This window comes from Opisthorchis viverrini, assembly GCF_000715545.1.
Source record: "Opisthorchis viverrini unplaced genomic scaffold opera_v5_111, whole genome shotgun sequence".
Lineage (NCBI taxonomy): Eukaryota > Metazoa > Platyhelminthes > Trematoda > Opisthorchiida > Opisthorchiidae > Opisthorchis > Opisthorchis viverrini.
This window is the reverse complement of record NW_008751765.1, coordinates 686,620-698,156: the sequence shown is the minus strand read 5'-3', so window position 1 is coordinate 698,156 and position 11,537 is coordinate 686,620. Positions and strand designations below refer to the sequence as shown.

The following is an 11,537-nucleotide window of genomic DNA, read 5'->3' as shown; positions in this document are numbered from 1 at the left end:
CCACTGCCTTGATATTGTTCGAGGAACCGGTAATTACCTGATTACTAAACGCGGTTTCCATGATTGTAGGACCATCTATCATAGCGAGATTAGTCGCTCTTTGTCAAACCGTTAGTTGTCCAATAACCACTGGTTTCGGGTTCGAAATTCTTCAAGCTTGGTAATATGCGCCTGATGTATGAAGCAGCTCTCCAGTGCTCCTTGGCTTTTCAGCACAGACTGGTTTGACTGACAGGAAGAAATCTCAGTTGATAATCAGCAACTATTCTCAGCGAACAAACAAATCGTGCTGGGCGACTAAAACTAAATTGCCACGTAAAATCGGGGTTGTTCGCAAGTCTCATGAGGTTGGGGTTCAGGTAGAACATAGGTTCGACGGGAACTTGGAGACCGCCTCTGTATCATAAGTCAGAAGATGGGAGAAACCGGTAGCGGGATGTCAAAGAGGGTTCAGTAACCTCATGAGTAGTATATTTCGTCTATCCATGTATCGCGACATCTCGAATATCGTACCAACTGAAAGACAAGAGAGCCTGGTGAAGCCAATTCAGTTGCTTAAAAACATCATGAATGAGAGAGATTCATTTGGGTTCCAGGTGAGTATCACTCAAAACCAAATTTATTCGCAAACGAGTGTATTTCGATAGCTTTCAGAAACCTTTCCTTCAAGAAAATATAATGCGGTACCAGCTGAAACATGAGGTGATTTGTGTGCAGTACATTCGGTTTCAGAATCTGATTAACAAGGAATCCAGCTGAACTTTAGTTAAGTCTCTCAATGGAACCATATTTGTGTATGTTTCGAATTTCGTCCAACTGAGGTTCACGTAGAAGATGAGATTGACGGAAAACCGATTATCTGACCTACTTATATGGATCCCCATTGAGAACTTTGATCAGCCTTATGCTAAAACATGTTTTTATTTAATGTTTACTCGCATTGTACTTCTGAAACGGAATGCCCACACACACACACACAACTCTCTTGTTTGACAGATTCAACGGGTCCAGTTACGAAGCTTCACTTCTCGCCCAGACATTGTTGTTTAGGTCCACCCAACTTGTCCACTTTACAGTTTTGCACTTCCTCTTTCCACCGGCACACGCACTGTGATGGCCAGAGTTGCAGAATACGTGAACCGTTGCATACAAGCTCGTAAGGGAAAACGGAACATCCTTAGTCTACGATAAGGTAATTTGTTCGGACTACGGTGTTTTCAATAGTAGTTGATCGCGTGTTTGATCTTCAGACGCAATCACACGCACAAATTGATGTTTAGTAGTTCCTGTCTACAAACATGAACGTTTTGTCTCATAGGAGACGATTGGAAATTGCCAAACTGCTTTGAATTCGCGTTCTGTTCTTCCTGTCCAGGGACGTACCAAGGTGACGACGAAATTCACATGAGTTCGTGTCCATCCATTTGTATAATGAGTGCCTAAATATTTGAAAGTGTAGGTGGAAACTGCCCTAATATGGAATGGTCAGTTGTATCGCATTTATGAAGAAATACCTTCAGTTCTATGGTTCCTGAATGCACCACCTGACAAGGTGAAGCAAGGCAGAGGGGGGACTAAACGCGATTGGTCGGAGCTTCACAGGTAGGCGGTCTATTCACGAACCCTAGTGGTCAGTCGATCCACAAAGGCAAGAAGTATGAACTGACGATGAAATAGGAGTGGCATTGGGTAACTCCACCTGTTGCAACGGTACAACTGCTTTTTATCACCCATGTCCATCCGACCACCCCTCGCTCGGGGCCGAAACATCGTTTGGCGAAGAGAGTGCTGAATGGTGGAAGCAGAGAGGTGGCCAACCTTTGACCTGGCAGAGACGTATGAAGGAGAATACAAAACGTTTAGGTGCTGTCAGTGCTACGTGTGCAGAACGCCTGCCTGGAGACGCTGCAAGATATGGCAACTGATCGATGTCAGTACCGTTCTTGTTACTAGCTCCTAAACAGATTGCCTGAATGAGTGTCTGTAGGTGCAGGTACCTCGGAATGATTGTAGTAAGCTAGAATTAAGGCTATTCTCCGTCCACCTCACAATAAGTCTTTCAAATAAATCATGGTTGTACGGCAGCGAAGCACCAGTGTTGAACACTGATGTCACGCTATCGATGATGATGACGACGTAACTTGGGCACTTTCTGAATGTTCAGCGTCGTTTGTTCCATTCCATCTGTATCCGTAGTCTGTGCGGTCAGCGATGACCTTTTTGTTGAGAAATGAGGACGGCTATCTTTAAGAAATTACCGCGAGATCTTACTAGAGGCATCGGACGAGATAATACTCTACCTCGGTGGCGGCAGGTGAACACGTTAAGAGACTTGGAAAACCCACTATTGTGGTCAGAAGGACACGTAAGTAAGGACACGGGTCTATTGTGTACACGCGGCCAACTCGGTCTGCTTTCGTGGGGGGTCAGCAAACACCTGAGTCACTATCCAGTCAACCCACAACGCTCACGCGAGCAAGCGAATCGGACACGCACCCAATCAGCACTCAAGTCACACGCCAGATCGATGGTGGAATGACAAACGGACACGCACACGCGCAAACTCTCTGACACACCGAAGTAGCTAACACACCCAGGATAAGTATTACATTTCCACTCAGCTGGTGTTAATGAAGGCTTCGTGATACATACTTCCCTGTTTAACCTGTCCCATGGAGACTGCAGATTCATTCTTGACTAGGTGATGAATAGCCGGTCCGAAGATTGTCGTGTCCGCTTGTAGTATGACGCACGTAAGCTACTCAGATCACCGATAGGTGTTTCAGAAAATGTCTCAGAATGGCCCGCCTTAGTAATGAAGAACTGCTTTGGTGCAGGATGACTGAAAGACGCGGTGGAAATGATGTTGCAGTATGAATGAATGCAACATGAGTCAATCTTCTTGACAAAACACATTACTCACAGGGTTGTAGTAGACCTCTCTAAAGTCCACGACCGGTTTGTCCCAAGTCTCCATCGAAATTAGATGAGATACACTCAGCTACATGTTAATTTTGTTTATGCAGATACCTGTTTGAACCATACCATAAACGAGAGATTCAGCTAAGTCTCTTAGCAACGCCATTCGAAGTGGCAAACGAACGTTGTTTATCAACCACGTACTTTTTGGTTTTCATTTGGAATATGAGGTCGTCAGAAGTCCATTCTGGTGAACTTCAAAAAGGGCGGAACGGGGTCAGTCGTAACACTCTTTTGGTGCCTAGCTGTCATGCCACCTGAAGGAAACATGAAGGCTGGGACACTGTCAGGTTGCCTAAGCCTAGACAGGACAAGTCGAGATACTGAAGTTGGGTTTGAACCATGGACCATCTAGCCAGTAAGTTCAAATCTAAATCACTAAGCTATCAAGATTCTAATTTATTCGTCCGCTTTTACTATACTGATGTATCAAATTCTTTAGAGCCATCCAACACCAGCAACGCTTCTGAGTCATCGGTTGTCAGAAACCTGAAGACGCCACACATCCTCTGTCCTCGCAGATCATGTCCGGCAAAAGTACGGCAACACAGTTCTTACAACAGCCTGGTGCGCGCGACTCTTTCGATCCAGTTGTGACGCGAATGAACAGACGTGATTCGGACCTTCGATTTTTGTGCACCAACTGTGTCATCTACACTTTCTTCAGCTATCAAGGAAGCTAAACTCCTTCACAGCCTCCAGTGCCTCTCCTTGATTGGTCTTCCTGTTCAACAATGAAGACGGCATCTGCTTACTTTAGGTTGTCAGGATTCTCACTAACAGCTCTGTGAAAACTAAGGTTTCGCAGAGCTCACCGGAAGCTCTCACACGGGCGTCAAAACACCAGCCGTGTGGTTGCGAAGATCTCCACTAGAACTCCTTTTGAAATGTGTGCTACTAACAACTCAGTCAGTTGTCTGGAACGGTCTCTCAGATAGACCAGGCTAAACAGACACTGGCGGATGAATACACATCGTTCTTGAATAGTGTAGTTAAATTTTCATCGTACTTTATACATTCAGAAGCTTCTGAGGTGGACGGTTCGGACAAAGAGTGGCGGGTGATCAACCGAATTGCATACAAGGTTTCAAAACGTTTTCCGTTGTTGAAAATAGGATCCTGATCCTGAATGGTTCCGCTGACAAGTTTTCTGAGGACCAGTCGAACGAATCCATCCGGAGAATCTCCGGATGTGTCCAACATTCTTCGCCTTTTTCATTTCTTCGGCCTTTTGGAACCCTCAGGTCTCCCGGTTTCTACAGACACTCATTAGGTAGACGGTCGATTAAGGCTACGACCCGAAGGAATCTGTTGCGGGGCCTCCGTCGCATCAGTCATCCAGTGCTTGGATAAGGTTGGATGGGTTGTACCGCAGTACCAAAGGTTCGGCTTTGAGTAATGCTTTGGATTTCTTTTCCTGTTGATAACTGACATCGGATCATCCGGAAGAGCTGGTTCTCATAAGTTCGGGTACGCTAGTTTCTTAGTGGCCGCTGGACGAGCTGGACCTGAAAAACGTAATGAAATTCAACAGCGTACGAGTGCGTACGATCGGGGTCTCCCCAGTGTTCTAGAAGGATCAGCAGGCATTGGTCGACCCTAACCACTGGTATATTTGAATTCGGGACTGGCTTCTTTGTGGACACCCAGCAATCAAACGGTTCTCCCCGTTCCGGATAACGGCACTGCAAATGGACAGTCGGTGACTGGAACAAATCTGTAGCAGCTAGTCTCCGTCCTCTTCACTTCTCGTGTTCGACCCAAGCTGACCACCGATAAAGGCGATGTCTACCTATGTTAGTATTCATACCATCAGCAACCACAGTGACATTTGGGAGTTTATCCACTTGTAAAAGAGTATCTAGAATGTCTGGTGTCCTTGACAGATTCAGAGCTACAGTTCGTCGGGGCATAAACGTGCACAACAAACAGGAATCGGTGTATCTCGTTATCTCGAAATTCTTCCACGAGCCTTGTCAGACGAGCCGCGCCGAGGGGGGAAATCAAACGATGTCAACCAATCAATCGCTTGATTGCTCAGTAAAATGACCACGCCGGTATATTTAGCTGCCGCGTTCTCTGCATAACCAGAGGTACGCAGCAGAAACCTGAAAGAGCGAGGGGGCGTCAGTTTGATTACATTAATGGCGTCCTGTATCCTGACAGCATACCTCAGTGCATAGGGAATTCGGTGTAAGAGAAAGAGCCGCCTTTTCCCCTGATTGCTTCAATGTGCACTCTAATTCATTGCATATGTTAATCTCTTTCTTGCTGTAGGTGTACAATCACGAACATACTAAGTTTCCTATCATACTGCGTATACACAAATTTCTCATCCTTGCGTACCATCTCTGCACGTTTTCAAGGCCAAAATTCCACAAAACTCAAATTGGCTACTTGAGCATACTGTTAGTTTCCTATAGAATTTCACGGATTGCAACCCCTAATGTACTGGTGTAACGGTGATACTACTGATGGGGGGCATGTGAGTAGTATTTTTTCTCGTAAATCCGCTTTGCGTCTCCTGGAAAGTGAGATCTATTACGAAACTGGTGAAGTCGCATTTGCTTGGATTCGAGCAACATTCAGTAAATATCCAAGAAAGTTCAGGAAGACGTGTCCAAAGAGAAGATGGATATTCAGTTTTTGTAAACAAGATTCATATGAGAGTTTTGTTTCCCTGTCCAATAGTCTGTAACTGTTCAGTTGGCATTTCCTGATAAATAACTCCACAGCGAAGGCCTTCTTTCACTGGCATGCACTGTGTCGTATGAAAACCGAGAAGTAAATCCGTTGAATTACCGAATTACCATCCAGCATTCATCAGGCTGAACCAGCAAGAACGGTGAACAACCTACTAATCTAAGTAAGCCAACCTTTGAAGTGGTAACCGATAAACAATTGCCGGGGCACTTGTTATCACTCATTCCGCTCCAAACTTCCTTCCACCTCTGGTTCTGTTAGCTTGACTGATGCCGCCTTTGTACTTCTAGTCCCATGGGTACGCACCTTTTTGATTTACCTCAGCGATTCAATTTGATTCACGAAAGTGTGTGTGTGGGGGTGAGTGGGTGGGTGGGTTACACGATGCTCTCCCCCAACCTCCCCACACGCACATCACACGCTCTCTCAGTGAGGTGCACGAAAAGCTAATTTCCTAATTAGATTCTGAGACAGATCCGTCTGTTAGGCAGAAGGAAGTTAGGTAGGCAGGTAGCTAGGTAGGCAGTCGACCCTTCGCTTTATTTGTTTTTTTCTAGTCGAGTGTCTACTGTTGTTCTTTTTGCCTTTGAAAATGTCTTCAGTTGCACTAAACTGAGTTCGTGAGTTTTTGTTAGATAAGCTTCACTTGTAACGCAAGTGAACAAACTTTGTGTGAACGGCCAGCGGAAACGAACAAAAACGTAATGTAATAAAAACAAAAGGATTTCACAGCTCCAATCTGGTTAGGACGTGTAACTTTTCATTCACGTGATCATATTCCTTGTTGGCTGAATATTACGCAACACCGAGTAGTGTGAACATTTGTTGTTGCAGTAGATAGCCCGTTGGAAAAGAGCAGATTTACCGGGGTTAGTTGAAAACTTTGCTGGTTGTCCTGAGACACCAACAATTCTTCCACGTGATTTTTTGATGTCACAAACTTGGCTGGTGTAGTCGGATGGCGATCGGTCCTGTTATTCAGACAGCGGATTGTCTAACGGCCTTGGACTGAATTGCTGACACGCTGAATGAGTCAACTTGATTGATCCAGCGATTTGTACCGATCGCGCATGTTGCGTGTTTAAATTTTCCAGTTCAATCACGAGGTGCCAAGTGCCCAGACTTCGAACTAACCTAGTTTTCGGACATTACACCAGTGAGTGAATTTATCATCACTGAGTATAGGGGAACAACTCTCTTCTAGAGGCATTTGCTCCAATTTTCATGCGAATCCAGTTAATCTTATTCACACGAATGCGAGACTTGCATGAAGGGGAATCTTTTTTGTGGAGCATTCTACCGTCTAAACCACCGCATGAAGGATGCTTGCTGTACCACTCGGTATGTACCGGCTTCTACCTTCATTGTGCATTTAGCACATGGCACGGACAGACCTCATGTCAATTTTTTAGGAAGAGTTTGGCGGGACAAAGGTAAGTTTAGATGCTCAAGTGTTACGAGAGGTTTTCCACTTGGTACAGCACCTGTCCTGTATTCAGTAGGGGGTTCTTCACCTGGCCTAACGGAGCTTTTGTGGTCCTGAAACTTAGAAAGGTGAGAACACCTTCCTGGCGCAGTCGACAACAGCATACATTTCAGGCATGTCCAAACGATCCAGAATGTATTTTTGCTTGTTCCACTTACCTATCTTAGTTCGGCTCTGAAAGAAATGTGCTCGTTTCGGTAGGAGCAACAGGAAGAGGGAGAACGAATTAGAGACACCCGTCCACTAACATTTCATAATTCGTAACTGAGTCGCTCTGTCTGACATAGCTTTGTTACGATTCACAAACTACTTCTCAAACGGGAGTTTCACACATCCAGTGAAGTTATCCTTCTTCTGAGCTGCTTATGATTCGCGATGATGTGAGCTGACTTGATGTTATTCAATAGAGATTTTCATCCGATCAGTGAAGACAATCTACGCCCGAAAAGACGGAAAGCGCTGTACAACGGTTTAATTCTTTTTGGGAATCACCAGTAGTGCTCATCTCACGAAATTTAGGAATCTTCGAACCCGTGACCTTCCGAACAGTGAGTGAACATGAAGCCGTTTGCTTATGGGAGGCTGATCAGCACTTAGACAGGACTTAATGCTACTCAACTCTCAATAAGAGAGACTCTATCAAGTTGTCACGGACCGACTGGCTTCCTGAGTGACCACTCCTCAGAAGGGAGCCCCATACATCCGCGAACAGCCAACGACCGGTTTCGCCCTTCTCGGGGCTCACCAGGAGGGCACAGTCCCCAAGTTTCCGTCAACCGTATGCTCTACTTGAAACCAAATTGCGCGAAATTAGCGAAATACACTCATTTGCAAACTAATTTGGTTTTGCGAGAGACTCACCTGGAGCCCAGTTGAATCTCTCGCTTGTGGTGTTTCCAGGCAGTGTCATTGCCTTAAACAAAAAAAGGGTCGATTGCGCTGCAGTGTTTCCGAGTTAGGCAAAATATGGCGCGACCCGCTAAGGAAATTCATGGCACTTCCAAGGTCGCCCATGAACATTCCGGTGCGCTCAACAGAAGATTTTTCACGTTCGTCAAGTATGCAAGAAGACAATTCGACAGGTATTCAGACTCTTTGTTTAGTCACAGCCCGTCTAGAACGTCTCCACGCTGAGTTGAGTACTGTTCGCCGCCAACACGTCTGAAGGAGGCTTATTCCAATGCTGTTCGAAGGAATGGCACGTTCTTCCTGATGTTTTCGCCTATGCCAACACGTCTGAAGGAGGCTTATTCCATAGCTGTTCGAAGGAATGACACATTCTTCCTGGTGTTTTCGCCTGGGAAGCTGAAATCCATTGCTCCAAATCACCAGCCTCAGAGTAATTTACAACCATATGCTCACCAATAACTGTCCTGGGAAGCCAAACAGATAGACCTTTCGTTCTCATTTGGAAGTCGCTGACGGCTTGAAGATTCTCGCTTCTCTTCCCGAGTATTCTTAGCTACTGTGGTTATTTCGCCCTGGAGCCCAGTTGAATCTCTCGCTTGTGGTGTTTCCAGGCAGTGTCATTGCCTTAAACAAAAAAAGGGTCGATTGCGCTGCAGTGTTTCCGAGTTAGGCAAAATATGGCGCGACCCGCTAAGGAAGTTCATGGCACTTCCAAGGTCGCCCATGAACATTCCGGTGCGCTCAACAGAAGATTTTTCACGTTCGTCAAGTATGCAAGAAGACAATTCGACAGGTATTCAGACTCTTTGTTTAGTCACAGCCCGTCTAGAACGTCTCCACGCTGAGTTGAGTACTGTTCGCCGTCAACACGTCTGAAGGAGGCTTATTCCAATGCTGTTCGAAGGAATGGCACGTTCTTCCTGATGTTTTCGCCTAGGAAGCTGAAATCCATTGCTCCAAATCACCATCCTCAGAGTAATTTACAACCATATGCTCACCAATAACTGTCCTGGGAAGCCAAACAGATAGACCTTTCGTTCTCATTTGGAAGTCGCTGACGGCTTGAAGATTCTCGCTTCTCTTCCCGAGTATTCTTAGCTACTGTGGCCGGTTATTTCGCAATTTGAGTTCGATCTGTGTAATCACACTGGTCTCTAGATTAGATCGTTCAAAAGTGCCACCAGACACCTAATGACGTACTCTTTGTTTTCCTGTTTGGTAGACCTCGAGGTTCGTGGCCTATAAGCAAGGGAGTAATCGCCCCACGGAGAATGTAGCAACCCAGTCACCCACATACTTGACTGTTCAGCTCACAGTCGCTCGCTGGATCACCAGATTGATTTTTTTCATGCCCACAACACCTCACATTAAGGTGACTCATCAGACGTCGATTTTTCGCGCCGTCTAGTGAGCGTAGCAGCCACTCATGTGCTGACGAGCCCGCGTACGCGCAAACGGACCTACATATAGGGGAATCGAACACAGTCTCGCGCACGCGCAAGGACCAGGAAGTCAACCTCTCCACAAGTCCACGGACAATGATGGAATACGTGTAGCAGCCAAACTGGGGAGAAAACACGTTCCCACCGTCCGGACTTTCACCAAGGGACTCTTGCTCCACATTTTATGTTGCTCTTTATTTTATACAAGCTACAAATCGCTCTTGTAAACAACTGTCAATCACAGTTAAAGACTTTTATTAGTGCATACACCTTCTGATTTGTATTATGGCTATCATCACCTGTGCACTAATAAGAAGAAAAGCATACACACTCTGGCATGGAGGGTAACCCCGGGAGAGAAATAAACTCCAATGGAAATCTACCGGCCCGGCCTTTGTCACCAAATACTGGGATGTTCATTCGTCTGAGCAGTGCTTCCCCTGTCCTGACTCAATTGTTCTGATGAGTTCACACGAAAAGGAGGGAAGCACCGGGGTTACTCCTATCAGAGTTCATTAGCGGTGTATATCCGTGGTCGTGTCGGGACGGGAGGTGAACTTTCCAAACGAGAGTGATCTGAAGTCGAATTTCATCGATCCCATAGCCACCTAAAACTATTCAGAATTTCCCAGCAAGTTTCAAGCATCCTTGGAACTAGCTGACTGGGAAGAGTTGACAAGGTGGTCAGTCGATCGATGCGACCAGGACAGTGACTGGGTTATCGCTCGAGGTGACGGGCAAACCAATCATATCGCTCAAGCCTGATTCAGTGTGAACTGATGGAGTGCGGGTAACACTCTGGTATGGCAAATCAGATGTCTGGAGCTCCAACGCCCATACATCCACTGTTCGTGGACTCTAATAAGAGCGAAACTCGAATACAGTACTCCCTCTTTCTGTGTAGATCTACTAGGAGAATAGCGTCAGGAAAGAAAGAAATAGGGTTGTTTAAACCAGACTGACGTGTCCCCTGAATACTTGGTCATCTGGTGTCCAGAGCCTTTGAGTGGGGACCTTAATCAGCTGAGACTTCTTGTTCGAAGATCTGGAACACAGATTCGTGTTGGTACTGCTTCTCAAGTCTAGCCATATCCCACCCACTCAGTTCCTCACAACCTTAGGTGTGACGGTCCGCTTTTGCGGGCAAGCCGTAATCCACCAATCATACATTATCGAGTGGATGTGACCTTGGATGTTCAAGGTCTGAACTAGGACACAGAGCATGTGAAGGACTCACGCTCTCAAATAACACGAAAGTATCCCATTACAATGATTCTAGCAAACTACTGACGCGTAAATCCTGCATCCGGCTGGAACATTAGCCCAAAACTCTGGTGTTTGTAGCATGAGGCTGAAATTCTTAATTAGTAAGGAATGCTGGCATGTGCATTCAGGCGTTGGATGAAGTGCCTTCCTCCTTTCTGATATTCCTTGAAAAATGTTCGGCTTACTGCCTTTTATGTGAGCGCTTGCGAATTGTGGGCTGTTAGTTCAAATTAGACTGTGTCTACCAAGAGAAATCAATCCATGTTGAGACGCCGACAAACTGTGCACGGCTGTTTCATCTTTTTTGCGATCAATCTATGTTGCGCATTCCACGAAAAGTTCCGAACGCGTGACCCCTTCGCTCATCGTTCGGACACTGTACCGTTCGGCAGCGAGCGGCTGCCAGCAGCGTTACTCGAAATTAGACGTTTCATGAACTCTACCTCACGTGGTCACGTGTTGACTGGTTGGTCAGATGACGAAGTGGTTTAATCGACCTTTGATCGACTATCGCTGAGCCTAATGGACAGAATGAAGAGTTCGGCTAATATGCACAATCCGACATGTCCCGCGTTGAGCAAAACGCCCTCATTCAGATGAAAAAAAACCCAGTTCACTGACTGTATATCTTTGTAATGTACTACTCATAAGGTTGCTGAAAATCCGTCGACAGCCCACGACTGGTTTCACCCTTTTTTGGGCTCATCAGGTAGGCGCAGTCCCTGGGTTTCCGTCAACCGTATGTTCTACTT

At 46.0% G+C, this 11,537-nt stretch overlaps 2 protein-coding genes across 2 annotated transcripts in view; one reads left to right on the top strand and one right to left on the bottom strand.

Annotated features, from left to right (window-relative positions):
* The window catches only part of T265_05665 (hypothetical protein), a gene marked incomplete at both ends in the record, with an annotated part of 31,510 nt that extends 27,328 nt beyond the window's left edge, over window positions 1-4,182 (bottom strand). The window contains one exon of the mRNA XM_009170730.1: window positions 3,989-4,182. Coding sequence (XP_009168994.1) covers window positions 3,989-4,182 — 194 coding nt within the window. The remainder of the gene's footprint in view (window positions 1-3,988) is intronic.
* Window positions 486-11,537, top strand: part of T265_05661 (hypothetical protein) — a gene marked incomplete at both ends in the record, with an annotated part of 47,918 nt that continues 36,866 nt past the window's right edge. The window contains 2 exons of the mRNA XM_009170726.1: window positions 486-596; window positions 9,300-9,449. Of these exons, the coding sequence (XP_009168990.1) occupies window positions 486-596; window positions 9,300-9,449 (261 nt within the window). The remainder of the gene's footprint in view (window positions 597-9,299; window positions 9,450-11,537) is intronic.